At 39.4% G+C, this 14,240-nt stretch overlaps 1 protein-coding gene across 2 annotated transcripts; it reads right to left on the reverse strand.

Moving 5' to 3' along the window:
* Window positions 1-824: 824 nt before the first annotated feature.
* On the reverse strand, window positions 825-14,229 carry LOC145467918 (uncharacterized). Of its 2 annotated transcripts, none has more exons than XM_081451551.1 (23): window positions 13,365-14,229; window positions 9,546-9,852; window positions 8,955-8,992; window positions 8,591-8,694; window positions 8,062-8,173; window positions 7,435-7,611; window positions 6,891-6,989; window positions 6,762-6,823; window positions 6,585-6,670; window positions 6,265-6,371; window positions 5,504-5,701; window positions 5,048-5,146; window positions 4,839-4,897; window positions 4,379-4,458; window positions 4,189-4,308; window positions 3,850-3,965; window positions 3,480-3,566; window positions 2,752-2,849; window positions 2,314-2,372; window positions 1,983-2,159; window positions 1,573-1,607; window positions 1,115-1,269; window positions 825-916 (listed from the first exon to the last, which is right to left on the reverse strand). In XM_081451551.1, the coding sequence occupies exons 1-22, from the start codon at window positions 13,380-13,382 to the stop codon at window positions 1,147-1,149; spliced, it is 2,361 nt and encodes a 786-aa protein (XP_081307677.1). In that variant the 5' UTR covers window positions 13,383-14,229; the 3' UTR covers window positions 825-916; window positions 1,115-1,146. The 2 variants fall into 2 exon arrangements, with proteins under 2 accessions (XP_081307677.1, XP_081307678.1); XM_081451552.1 differs by having other exon boundaries at window positions 826-916; window positions 1,135-1,269.
* Between the last annotated feature and the right edge of the window lie 11 nt (window positions 14,230-14,240).

The following is a 14,240-nucleotide window of genomic DNA, read 5'->3' on the forward strand; positions in this document are numbered from 1 at the left end:
AGATTATTTGCTAAGAAACATCGACATGTCTTTTATGTCCATCTAGTGCTCTTATCGACTCTTAATCCTTCTTTATCAAAGGATGTCAATTTATCATAATTGACAATGAGCACAAAACCTTTTTATGAACTAAGATTTACGTCACGCTTTATTGTTCTACTGAACTCAACCGAATATTAATCTGTTTGATATGCATTGAATAGGAAACCTAAGTCATGTAGAATATAGATGACATTACTCGTTTTACATGAAGGACAGCTTTGAACGTCACCAAGACAAACCGAAGACAAAGCTCGTTTAAGTAAACAACAAGATTTGAAGGACGCTGCCTTTAGCTACAACTATTGTGGCCATGTAATTTACAAAGGAAACAGATCTTCACACTATTCTAAGATTAATCTTTTAATCATAACAAAGTTGTAAAGTTTTTATAAACGTATTTTAACTGCTACACAATCCCCGGACTATCTTAATAGAAAACCTCTTTATGTTACATCCACAGAATAACATACTCAAGTATGTGTTCCTCATGTAACGAAAAATCAAAGTCTTTCAATGGCTGTACCTACTGCTCACAAAAAAGGACTTATTCTGCAAGAGGAGAACTGGAAATACTGTCCACGACTAAGAAGGTAAAAGATATGCGCTCCTATTACAAGGACATGCGCATTTAAATTGATACCTGACCGTACAGGTTTCTACTTATTGCTTTACGTCAAAACGTTCACTGACAATAAATTCTACAAAAAGTGTAAAAGACTACAGCCACCTAAGTAGTTTTCTGCACCCATTATGGACCTAAATACCTGGAAAAATTTTAATAACTCAGATCAGTGTTGATTATTACGCTTTTCTGAATTTAATTATATAATTATCAAGTATATCTAATCTATCTAATCAAGTATATATAACCAGCCTGAAAAAAAATATATAGAAAAAAGAAATCATAAGGGAAGCACATTTAACTAGTGTAACGCCAAATAATGAATTCTATTTATTTACAAACGTCATGTAAAGACTAAGATACTTAAATTAAGCAATTTGGAAATTTTTATCTTTAGCGACTAAAATAACAGACTTTGGTGCTCAACAACAAATATGGAAAATAACTTACATTAGTGCTGGATTACGTACATGGTGATGGATTCAATGTTCATGTTCATGGCCTCCTTCTCCATCAGCGAGCGCTATCAGCACCACAAGAGCAATGACAACACCAGATACAAGAGCAACTGAGAAACCCAACATCAGCTGACGTGCAAACAAGAACTGAAAATATACGTAATATCAAAAAGATAACTCTAATATGTGCAATCCAATTAGTGTGCACTACTTACGGAAAAAAATTGGTTCGGAAAAGTTTAACACAGTCGGGAAAAGGGAGGGGAGACGACGTAATAAGAAACAACAGTCTTGGAGACTTCCCCTAAACATTAACTTTCCGTTTTATTCATTGTAGCAAGCTGGCGCTCTACTTTATGCTAGTGAGCTCATCTCAGTCCCAGATTTCTTCGGCAGTTTCGCCCGCGTGAGAGATCTGAAAACGAATTTATGAGTGAGTGAGCCTCAAACCTGATCTCCAGCAGGCTGCAGTATAACATGACCACCTGTGAAGAGAAAAAATAGATATGACAATGCATCTGCGTTTACATGCTTCAACCGACAGACAATGTCACGCGCTAGATTGGGCTGAACAACATATGGTAACAACTTGTTCATGATTGCCTAAATTGATCAAAATTCACTCCCAAGCCTCGTTTACGCGAAAGTTTTCTCAAAGCTTCATTACCACCTTTCTGTTGTACGTGTGCGTTCCTTTGATCTTTCCCAATCGAGAAATTCGTTCATGACAGAATGCAGAATGTACAAGTTGGCATCTTTAGGTGATATTAGTTAGCCTTATGCAAATTTGCACAGGGGTTATTATTTCCTTGACTGTTTTTTACTCGCTCACTTGAGTCCTGGAGTCACTCCTTACTCACCAGCATCTTTGTCTCCTAACGGGCTGAAACGTGTTCCCGTTCTTTCCTTTTTGAGGGAAAGGTAAAGCTCAAACACGACCACAATAGCCACGCCCAGACAGTAGACAATCATGGCGTACAGAGCTGAGTCATCCAGGCTTGAGGCAGGAAGACGAATACCAAGAAACACAGTCACCACTGTTGAGTTGAAAGACGGACACATCACAACAGTTTACATGAGGAAGAGAAACGGTCACAATCCGCAATGCACCCTTGTCTTGGAGACGCTTTTGAATCCAAAACCCAACTTCCGTACGGACGTAGAGGAAGAACAATTCAAAAGAGCTCTTACCTGCCAAGATAAGCGAAGACAGACCAACACCACGATGGGCCCAGTTAAAGATGAAGCGGCTACAGGAAAGGAAACACAACAGTAAGGAGCCGTGACGGGGCTTGGGAGGAGAAAGACGGGAATATTGCTGCATTAATCTGAGTCACTGGATAGGACAGCCGTTATGCTGTTCGTTTCAGTTCGAAACCTTACACAGACTGGGAAACAAGAACGTCTTTTATCACTACAACATCAAACAAAAACTCCAAAAAGAGTTCATGACTCTAAGTCATCAATAGGAGCAGTTGCATCAGCATGTCGTTATCCAGCAGGTTATGTAACTCAGCAACCTCTTTGGTATATCGTGGGCTCACCGTGCGCTTAACTCTGCGAATTATTGTAGAGGTAACTACGAGTGAAAGGAAAATAACAAAGGAAGAAGTTTATCAGTCAACATACTTGGCCTCTCCAGGGTGGGGTCTAAACAATGCCATTATCGGTTGAATAACAGCTAACACCAGTACAATAATACCAGTGATTGGGTGGGCACCAGCCTCCTGTTGAGTTAAAAAATGAGAGAGACTAAGCCAAACTGTTGAACAAACAAAAGACGTGTGTTATATGCTTTCAATAGTTTATCCCAGATAGTTAACACTCGTTTTGTTTCGTTTTATCAGTTGTTCGATAAATAAATAAGTTACTCACTGAAGGTTGTAACTTATAAGAGCAAAAAATATTCTCTTTTGTTAACTAACAGGGACATAACAAAAAACATTCACGATTGATCGTATGGTGGCACGGATTCATGTTCTTGTTAAGGTTTTGATTGGTTGGCCAAATGTGATTACTTTGATCCAGCTTTACCAAAGTTAAAGCGGTTTTCAATTGAGTATCGTAAATCAAACCAAAGTAGTCACTCTAGCCAATCACAGCCAATCACAAAGGACACAGGCAATCGAATGAACCAATCAAAACTTCAAATGAATAAATTTAGTTGACGCACACGCAGGAAAACGTTTGTGAGCGAGTCACGATTGATTTTGGTTTTCTTTTGATGAGATGACAAAGTAGGGTGAAGTTTTTCAAGCCGATCGTGTAGCGTTGTATAATTAAAAAAACTAAAGCGACTCCCAAGTGAAAATTGCTATATTGTAAGAAAGGCGCTCTAATTCAAGATTTCATCTTACCTCGGTCCAACGTCCAGCATGAACAAATATTATGGTGGTGGAAATGATAGTGAACAGAACAGTTAGGATCATCAGTGATCGGTGAAACTACGAAACAACAACATCGACCATAAACTTCGTGTAAATAGAGCTGTAGAAAAACACTATTATTATTCAAGAAAGGTAACAATAAGTCGTTACACCAATCCATAGTGGAAAACACTCGATGGAACGAAATAGTTAGCAACAGTTGAGGTCAAAGTAGCCTCCCTGCTGGCCGTTTCTCACAATGTCGCGTGACGAACCAAGGAGACTATGGTCAACTTTGCAGAGCTTCTCCTGAAAACGCAATTTTACGGAAGTCATTGTTAAGAAGAGAACGGCAACTTACCGTGAACCACACTTTAGTTCCCAACAGAACCTTCTCTCCAAATGCCACCTTCATGTAACGAGCCATGAAAATTCCAATCGACGCGAAACCAACCCACGCGATTACCATCAAACAACCTACAAGGAACAAGCAGCGTTCACACTTGGTTCACAAAGAACGGTTAATTCTCCTTACAATGGTAGCATATTGTCAAGAAAATAGGTGACGAGAATAAAGGAAATCATCAACAACAATATATTGTCTTGATGTACCACTAACTTCTCGTAAACAACATAACAAGGATTATATAGAAATCAATACGGACAATTGAAATTTGAAGCCTGTGATCTACTGTCTCACCGTGGGTTTGTATCATTTCGGGGCCCTCCTTTTCTGCACCAAGCGTTCCGATGTCAACCACCTTGACTTTCTCAGGACTCGTTTTTGGAGTAGTATAGTGTTTACCGATGACGTCGCCATCTGTTTATTTTCAAGAAGAACAGTGTTAGATAAGGAATGGTTGCGATTTATAAAAATCAACGTCACTTACTCATGGGACCACTTGCATACACAAGATGCCACGACTCCGTCAGGTCCGCCATTTTATCATCTTTCATCTTTCTTCGAAAACTTAAATCAAAAAAAGTAACGAGAGCACATTAAACCAGTTCCAACGTGAGCCAGAAGGCATATGTAGCATGTTAACTATAATTTATTTTACTAAACTAAAGCGCAATTTTATTTAGATATTTACTCTTGAGTAAGACCGCACATATAGACAAGTTTATTTTTTCTGCAGGTTACTTTTAACGATCAAATGGCGGTAGAACGTTAATTTATTCAAACATTTGTGCAAACCTCAAAAAAAATTCGCAACTTTCGACCACGAAAACAGCTCAATTTGAAAGACACTACTACCTCCATGAATTACTAAGACATGGAATATTAAAGTCGTATTTCTTCCTTCTACATTGTAATTATAGTTGGGATATTTTTGGCACATGACTTACCGGCAGCTCAAAACTCCACCTGATGATTTTCCAACATCTAGAACTAAGGACCCAGGTCTCTAGAATTCAACAATATTTTTGGAATCAGTTGATGATATCGAGACGTCTTTCCAAGATTAGTGAAGATTGTCCCAAGAAATAACGTATTCACACTGGGTAAACGTTTGCTGAGACTTAATACTCTTAAAAGTGTAACCATCTGTACTTACAGGGGTGGTCTTGGTAGGAGTATCGTAACCTTTCATAAAGTAGTGGTCCACAGAGACTTTCCTATTAACCTTAGCGCAGATTAAAGCATCGGTACCAGGCTGACGAGCAAAAAAATACACACAACAATTTTTGCAGTCGACAAACATTGTATATTTTCACATCACCAGTGTTCTTTTTTCTTGTAATCTTTGGTAAGACACAAGTATGTCAGAATGACTATCATTATCCGGGAGTATAACTTAAGTGGATTCTACTAAATCGTTTAGACTACTTGAAAAAAAAAAAAAAACAAAAAAAACAGAAGTGGTATCCGGATATAGATTGCTACCATTCCACTCTAGCGGACAAGCCACGCTATGTTACACTCAATGAAGTAACCTGCGGACTAAAGAACCACAAAGAAGGTAAACTAACTTTTCTCACATTACTAGTATTGGACCAGTCCACTGTCTTACCATTTCATTCTTTTCGTTATTAAAACCAATGGATCCCCACTGTCCCACGGTGCTGAGCTCAAATTCTACCTCACCGGAATCGCTATCCTCACCCCCCACGGGTTTCATGGTCACGAGATACCGGCAGTCACTGCTGGTCGTACAGCTCTCGGGCTCAGAATAGCAGCTTTTTGTTTTACCGCATCCATCTTTGGTAATCTGAAGTAATCACAATCAAAGATCAATAAAGAACGATAATATTAATAATCTCAGCAGCTGAGTCAAAGTTCAAGTAAAAAATGCTGTGTTCAAACATTCTTATTTTCAAGCACTTGTAGCGTGGAGCCTGTGCCCCAGTGAATCCCCGCGTGTGTGCTTCGGTGTTGTGTTGTGTTCTGTATGCGAATAGTTTCCTTCGGCTATGTTACATACTCAGCGAAAGAGCTGGTTTCAACTCGTCTTCCAAAAGGCTCCAGGTCAGCTGGGGGGGGGGGGGGGGTAGTAGTGTGGAGGCCTTATTATGATAATAAGCTTGCATGGCGCGAAAAGAACAGATGATGATTAAGAGAAGTTAGCACGACGCATGGGTATACTGATAATCGTCACGTCAGCATGACGCAGTAACAAGAAATAACAGGGTTGCTTAGCAACAGAGGTGACAAGGACCACAAGCTCAGTTTTTTTTTTTTTCAGACACGATGTCATTTCCCATCACTGAGCGTGTTCTCAGACTGAGAGTGTTCAGTGAATCAAGGTTGTTACAACTGAACATCACGTCTTACCGTTTCTTTGACTTCTTCATGAGACAATATTGCCGGGACAGAGAGATTTACCATGGCACCAGTGAACGTTCTATTTTCAGAATGATACTGTGTACTGCCTGAAAGACCTGAGAGCATAAAAACACACTTTCACTCATAGCGTACTGAATTAATAGAAGGGAATGGTTATGTGAAGCCTGGAAGACTTCACACCAGACGAACTTGCAAATGGATGGCTTGCCTCTTTAACTGAACCAAGACATGTTCATGGTCTTTGTCAGGTAGGGGCTTGAAACTAAAAGGATCGACTTTTGAAAAAGAATCAACTCTGATAAACGTACTTGTTGGTCCATGGGAGAAAAGAAGATACCATTTCTCTGTCAGATCTCTGAAGTAATCCGCACTTGAGGTAAGTTTGCGAGTCAACCTGATGCCAATAAAAAAGAAAACATTCATTAACATTGTCTTTTCAGGCACGCAAGATATGTGACGTAAAACGAATATGGCGCCTCTCTTACTTGCACTTTATTCCACCGTCCTCGTAAACTATCTTCGTCAAAGTGATATCACTGTTGCCAGCCTACAGAGTGTTCGTTGTTGTTAGTAATCTTCTCAAGACCTTATGTCATACAATCACAACTCCTTACCAGGTTTTGTCGGTCAACGTGGTGGCGATGAGAATAGTAATGACGTAATTCCGCCAGGTTAGTTGCCATGGTGACGCACCAAATGGAGTCCATCTTGTCCTTTAAAACAACACCCAGAAACAAAGAAACAATGAAAACGACATTGATACTATTAAACTAAATAACCAATGAGGTTACATGAAGACGATATTTTGACGAAGAAAAGTAGTTTTCTCAAAAGGAGTGTTTTGGTCTTAAGAATAAATCAGCTATTTTAAATTGACCAGTTAGGTTTGTAGCTAGTAACAGGCGTTTGCTTCAGTCATTGTTTCCCTTTTTGTTGTTTAGAGTTATCATAAACACCCTAAATACTTTGAAAGAGAATTAAACTATGGACATTGCCTCAGTCATAATTTTTTCATGGACATTGCTTCAGTGATAATGTTTTCATGGACATTGTCTCAGTCCTACTTTTTCGTGCTACAGCCCATGTCAGTTTGATGATGCTTTAGTAATCGTCGATTCATCACAGTAAAAAAAAAAACCAGCTGTAGAATACTCGTACCATTAGTTTCTTCTCATTAAAGGCAACTGAAACCCATCGTTCTTTAGCACTCATTTCAATGGTAACACTTTCGCCGAAAACTTGGTAGGTGAACAGATAATTACAGTCAGCACTTCCGGTACACGATGATGGCAGCGAGTAACAGCCTTTGGTCTTTCCACATCCAATCTTGTCAATCTATAATGTCATAAAAAATGAGTCGTTTTGTGAAGTACAACATCATCTTTGATGGAAGCAGACCTAAACATAGCAGATACCTTTGGTTAGAAAAAGCCCAAGAACGTTACTGACAAATATATATTTAACAATTTCCTGGAAAGTCTTTTATTCTTGCCGTCAAATTCAAAAAAATATTCGAAACAAAGTTTGTTGCAAGGTTAAAACTCGATCTAGTTTACCGACTTGTAATTTGATTTATCATTGCTCTTCTATAATTTTCCTCACAAAAATCTAAATGTTCATATTAGACTCAAAGGCTTAACAAACTTTGAGGCGACGAAAACGGATAGTGGTGCTGGATTTTCGCGCTTTACGGCTTTGAGTCTCAGCCGGAACGTTCGTCTACTGGTCAGCGACAAGGAGCTTCTCACGTGACAACATGCTTGGATCTCACATGGATAGGCTCACCTGAAAGCTCTCAGTTGTGGCCCCTCTATTGACCTGTTCCGCTGGTGGCCCGGCAACTACAGATGAGGTTAGTTTGGTCCAAAATGTGGAGTAGTTATGAACGATAGTGGCCCTGTAAATTTACATAAAACAAATCAATTGTTTTCAAAAGCCAGCGAAGATTACATATTCGATATAGATCATCATTACAGATCGTCTTTACAACAGTACATTGCTCAGCACTACTATGGGTTAACTCTGTATGCATCCGTTGGGTCAAAATAAAATGCTCTTGTCACTAAAAGCATCGGACTGAAACGACAATTTTTCTGTCATACGTACGTTGGAAATTTCAAAATTAAAAGCATGTTTAAAGAACAATTTTAAAACACGAAATGGTGACATACGCGACTTTACGGAAAGGGGTATTCTACCTGCTACCAAAACAACTTCAATTTAAAACAAAACGACAATAATTTATCGAAAACAACTACAAAGTCAACGAGTAATCGATATTACAAGGAGAAATTTACAGCTTGTGTCTTCTTACATGAAAGTAATGTTCCCAGCGCCCTTTGCAGGGGCCATCCATGTGAACTGGCGGGAGTTCCACTCAGTTTTGTTGTATCTTGAGTTTTTATGACCGACTGTGTTCTAAACAAAAGAAGAAGAAAGAGAAATCAGTTTACTTGATAAAAAGTGCCCGCGACATTTCAGACAATGTACGATTGTCAGACAATGTGCGAGAGGTTAGCCTGCAAGGAAGCCCTGTTTGGCAGGAGAATACCTCCTGCGAGGTATTCCAACTGTTCACAATTTGCTCTGTTTTGTACAGCAAGGAGTGAAGTAAGCTCTACTCTAAGAGATGCCAAGAGAGCTTTCCTACAAGTTAATGATTGATCCTTAATTATTACCTTCGGTCCTCCACCAGAGCAATACACATGTTGAGCGCCTGAAAAAATAGGAAAATAATATAAACACGTAAGCTTCAGCTATTATGAGATGGCCAGAGTTGGATTTCCGTATGTAAGGTTTAATAATAAGCTTTATTTATTCAACTTTGAACGAAACATATACAACGGATTTACATAATTTAAAGGGAATACATATATAGTCAATAACTACTAAGTAAAATTACTAGTAAGGTAAGTAAAAAAACAGATCATAAAAGGAGGAGTCTTGCAGCTCTTGCTAAAAACGAGTTAGTCCTGACTTTTGTATTGCTACTGAACCTGGTTTAGATCTTAAGTTATAGCCGTGTCTGGTATTTGGCTTTGTGAGAAATAATGAGAGGTTTGTTTTAGAACCCTCGAATTTACTTGTTAAAAAGGGAGGATCCTGTCCAGGGTCAAGAAAGTCTGATACGTTTCGTTGCGACGTCAGAATCGCGAGACTTCCGAGAAAAAGACTGTGAAATAAAACCTCCATAGCTACAAATTGCGTGATAAGACACGTTCTTAGTTTGTCACGCTCCACGGCTGAAAGAAACAAAAGAGAATACGTACCACTCGGGATGTTGACGAATTCTCCCACTGGCCACGGGACTGAACTGTCAGTTCCCTGGGCTTGTAAAATAAATCCATTAAAAGTAATTGTTCCTGAGATCGTCACTGTGACATTTTCTCCAGCAGAGTACGAACTGTTGGACACGCTGACGTTGTATGGCGACTCTCCAGTTTGAGCCTTGTTATATGTCCGCGGCACCATGCCCCTAATTTTGTGATAAGCAAACATGTCCTCGCACGTGCTCAACGGAGGACCTGAGGAAAACGCCCATACTCCTGACAGCTTCACAACCAGAACAAGTGTGACCTAAAATGAACGAACAAGGAAGAACATTTATCTTTGATCATATTTATTAGCTTCAACGTCGATAGCCCATTCCAAAAATATTTATAACGACTGCGGCTTTCAAAACATAATGGACATATGTATATATATCGTTTGATCACAAGTCATCTTTTAATGAGATATTGCTACAAAATGTTATTATTCTACTGTGCCACTAAAGGCACATAGAGGATCATTGCTGTTTAGCTTTGGCTCGGTACTTTGAAGATTAAAAAGATATAGCTCTCCTAGGGGAGAGGGAAAGTCAGTGTCACTTAATGTGTTAATGTTGTTTTATTGGTGAAAAATTTCAAGCCACGCCCACAAAACAGGATCTTGGTACCTCTTAGGGGTTCTTTTCAAAGTTTCCGACGAGCACCCCCGTCCTTTTTGTATGGGATTCCTGAAAGTTGCATTAAGGACGGTGCATTATTCACGATTGACGCAATCAACTACGCTACCAAGTACACGACTAAGATGAAAACAAAATTCTCACTGTGGCCAAATCAAGTTTAATGAGCCTGTACTTAAACCAGGAACACTAGAATAGCAGCACATCGCTAACCTCTAACTATTAACGTCTTCCAGCTGAAAAACTAGCTGTTGTCTGTCGAAAATTATACTGAAATACAACTGTAAACATGTACCTGCACATGGCGTAGTGCGCGCGCAAAACAAGTGCGAGATACGCAAATGTCTTACTTACTGGGGTGGTGACAGGAAAAATGTAACGGGCACCGTAAAACTTTTCAAAAAAGATCAATAACTTTAAAAAACGCGTGGTTACCCCTACATTTTATGTTATGAAATGGAAGTGGCAAGCCTGTAGAACACGTGATTAGTTTGTGGTTGTGAGCGAAAGGTATTTAGACTGTATTTTAGCTGAACCAGAGGAAGGCTGTCAGAGACGCTAAAAGCGCTGTTGCAACGATTTTGTTGTTAAAAACATACCAAAAATGGTTTTTATGTTACCATTTGTCATGCAGTTTAAAGATCTTTTTAAATGTGTTTACTTTTCTGTGTGTAAAGGCGAATTCTAAGGAAATCTGTGAAGAAATACGCTTTCCTTCTTTTTCAGAAAAATGCTGATGTCAGCATTCTTGTTGAGACTCAAGGCTAATTATCTTGAAAAAATGCGTGGCTACCCCCATTTTTCTTTTTGGATTCCATTAGCCCTTGGAAAGATCTACTTTTTCCGCGTGGTCCTAACCTGGCGCAAAAACCTTTGTATTTAGCATGCACCGTTCTTAAATCCGCGATCTGTAGTCCCAACACAGATGAAAGCGCATGGGTCGTCATGTCTGCGCCATCGAAGGAAAGCTTATTTCTCCAGGTCCTCTCCATCGACTCTCTACCCCAAGATTTTTCTCTTTGGTGCCTCTCAAGCATTGTTTGGTGTTTCTTCTTTCCATTTTTAGCCCAAAAGGTAATCTTCTGTGTTATGAATGGACCTTGAAAAGACCTTGAAAGCTTATGAATTTGCGAAAGCGGCTTTCGTACGTACGTAACGGACGGACGGACGGACGGACGAACGGGAGGACGGACGGACTGACAGATGTACGGCTGTCACGTGGCATCCAAAATATTTCCACCCGCGTTCGGCGCGTAGGAGTTCCGCTAATATGCCTTCTCAAAATACCAATAACCCCCTCCTCATTTGCACCAGCCCACCCCTTACCCCCTCTAATAAATGACCGGTCTCTAACAGTAAGTTTTTCCCATGAGCGGACGGGGGAGGCGCCTGAATGACCATGAGCGTGTAAACAAATAAAATTAATGTTTCCACTCAAGAGTTTGTCGTTACCTTGGTTATAAAATTATATTTCAAAGTTTTGTTCGCTTATTCGGTTTGCTTCTGTTAATAAAGGAAGGTACCGAGAATCTGGTCTTAGGGTCTTTTATTTCTAAAACTACTGTCTTGCACAATCTCCGTCTAACTTCTACTACTTCTCCTTCTACCACCTGACTAACAAATGTACACGCACTTAAATACCATATCGTTAGCTGCCTGTGAGCCACAGAGACTAACTGACCTTGGAGGATTCGAGAGGATAAAATATCCTTTTCAGAATACTAACTCAAACATTTTCACGCAACTCTCCGAAGCGAACTACAAAGTTCTTCAAATCACCAATAGAAGGAAAATTTTAGAGAAAAAGAAACCCAAACAGGATCTTTGTGGGAGATCCAGACCAACGCCAGTAGACGAACCCAAACATGACCATCGATGGGGTATATTCGCGGTCACGAACTCAAACATTGCGTTACGTTGAATCTCGTGATATCTTACCAGCTAGCAACTGTAGTTTGCTTCGGTTATTAGTATTTCAACAAATAGTACAAATATTTTGCTTCCTTTGAAACATAATTTTGATATATTTAATTAAGGGCCTCTTCATATGAGCCCGGTCAACCATTTCCATTTTAGGAGTATGCGAATTAGTTTTATTAGTAAAGTTACAAGAGTCCACAAAGCCACGACAGTCGTAAACGATGCAAGTCTATATTCCACCATTTTGGTTGTTTTTCTTGGATTTCATCCCGGTAGACCGGGCTGAAATTTCCCATATGAACAGACCACGAAATTGGTCCCGGTAACCGAGCCAGCCCGGTTACCGGGTTCATATCAAGAGGCCCTAGGTCCGCTGATTATCACAAATAGCACCAGATCCTCGCAACATTGTCTGATGATTCAGGCGGGAAAAACAAAGAAAGCCCCTTATCGACATTTACGAATCTTCTTGAAAAACAACCGACAACTAACGGTATTCAATTTAATTGTCAGTTACTATACGGACCTGAATATATCGATGAATTTTATAAAGATCAACTTTAACTTGCGGAGGTCGGTTTTATAAGAACAATACCAAAAGAAGCCGATGATGAATCGAAGTGTTCCTGGAGTGTTGAAGGCCTGGATCATTAGAGGTGTTTTTTTTTTTTTTTTTTTTTTTAATGTATTCTATATTCCAAAGTCTAAAATGCCCGCTAAAATGTCGTTATGATATACAACTATTACATGTAAATACCGGCGCATTGTTGATATTCGGTAACACGCCAATTAAAATACTGGTCCTTGTTATAAACAAGTTAGAATTATCGATGTTTCAGTCGATCGAAATTCGATCTTTACTTCTTAATGCATGCAACCGACAAACTAGACGAACACAAAGGACTACAGATACCGCCATGTTATGTCATCGATGCGCTGTCATGCACATTGACTGCAAGCTATATGCAAAACAGTGCAGCAATAGGCATGGACTCTTACAGATCCACGAGGAAATTTGAAAGAAATTCGCGATTAACATCCCTACTCCTCATTACTTAAATCAATATTGCAGTTGAAGCTGATAAGCTTTGTTGCATATTATTTTCGCAGCCTGCCTAACTGCCTGTTCTTTCCAACTTGAGAATACAGCTGTAATTTATGTTAGCTGTATAATTAGGTTTAAAAATTTAAGCCTCAAAGACCTCCAATTTCGTTAAATTACCTGTAACAAGAACGTCATGGTCCACTTCCGTAAGGTTTTGTCGGAGACTAAACGAACGATTGCGCTTGAATGGAATGCCGGAGTTACTGATCATGACGTGCGCACGTGCAGCCTGAAGATTTTCATGTCACGGTTTTCAGGTTAGCGTGACCGGCTGCGTATACTCAGAGCAACACGGCCCTTTTACTTGTTCCGGTCCTCTGCCATCGTGCGTACTGAGAAAGTAGTCTAATACAAATAACATTTAAATCCAGTGATACAGGTCCTTGAGTGGTGAACATTAATTAATAATCTCACTTGTTCTTTCTTAAGAATGGATGGGTACTCCCAGAAAAATACCTTATTAAAGTCCAAAATCTGTGATTTCCGCACCTTATTTATGACCTGATCTTAAATTTGATACCTCATTTAAGACCTGACCCTAAAATCAATACCCTGTTTCAGACCTGTTTTATAATTAGTTCCCTAGTTCAGACCGATGTAAAGGCACTTCGAAGGGCTTTTGTTGACGGTATTATCGATAATGATGAAAAAGTAGCTTCTTCTAAAAATACATACTGAGTTTCAGACTAGAGCGCAAAAGCCATACCCTATTTAAGACCAAAATGGCCAAAATCGATATCCCATTTATGACCAAAACGACTAACAAACACACACTGAATTTGCGGGAGGAACAAAAAATTTCTATGAACTGAGATGTACGTCTCGCTCTGTATAGTTTTACGGAAATGAACCAAATACTAAACTTTTTGATACGCGTTGAATTGAAAAGCTAACTTATATTGGAAAAAGATTAGAATCCCTGCTTTCCATGAATGACGGCTTCAAACGTCACCAACACAGACCGAAGACAACAGTGGCTTGAATAAACAAAAA

The sequence above is a fragment of the Orbicella franksi genome, chromosome 14 (genome assembly GCF_964199315.1).
Source record: "Orbicella franksi chromosome 14, jaOrbFran1.1, whole genome shotgun sequence".
NCBI classification, from domain to species: Eukaryota; Metazoa; Cnidaria; class Anthozoa; order Scleractinia; family Merulinidae; genus Orbicella; species Orbicella franksi.

Excerpts from the sequence above, each read along its gene's own strand:
- LOC145467918 (XM_081451551.1), bottom strand. Across the intron at positions 6,372-6,584 it reads TTTCTCCCATGGACCAACAA|GTCTTTCAGGCAGTACACAG; the intron begins GTACGTTTATCA and ends TTATGCTCTCAG. Across the intron at positions 4,898-5,047 it reads CTCCTACCAAGACCACCCCT|AGACCTGGGTCCTTAGTTCT; the intron begins GTAAGTACAGAT and ends GTTGAATTCTAG.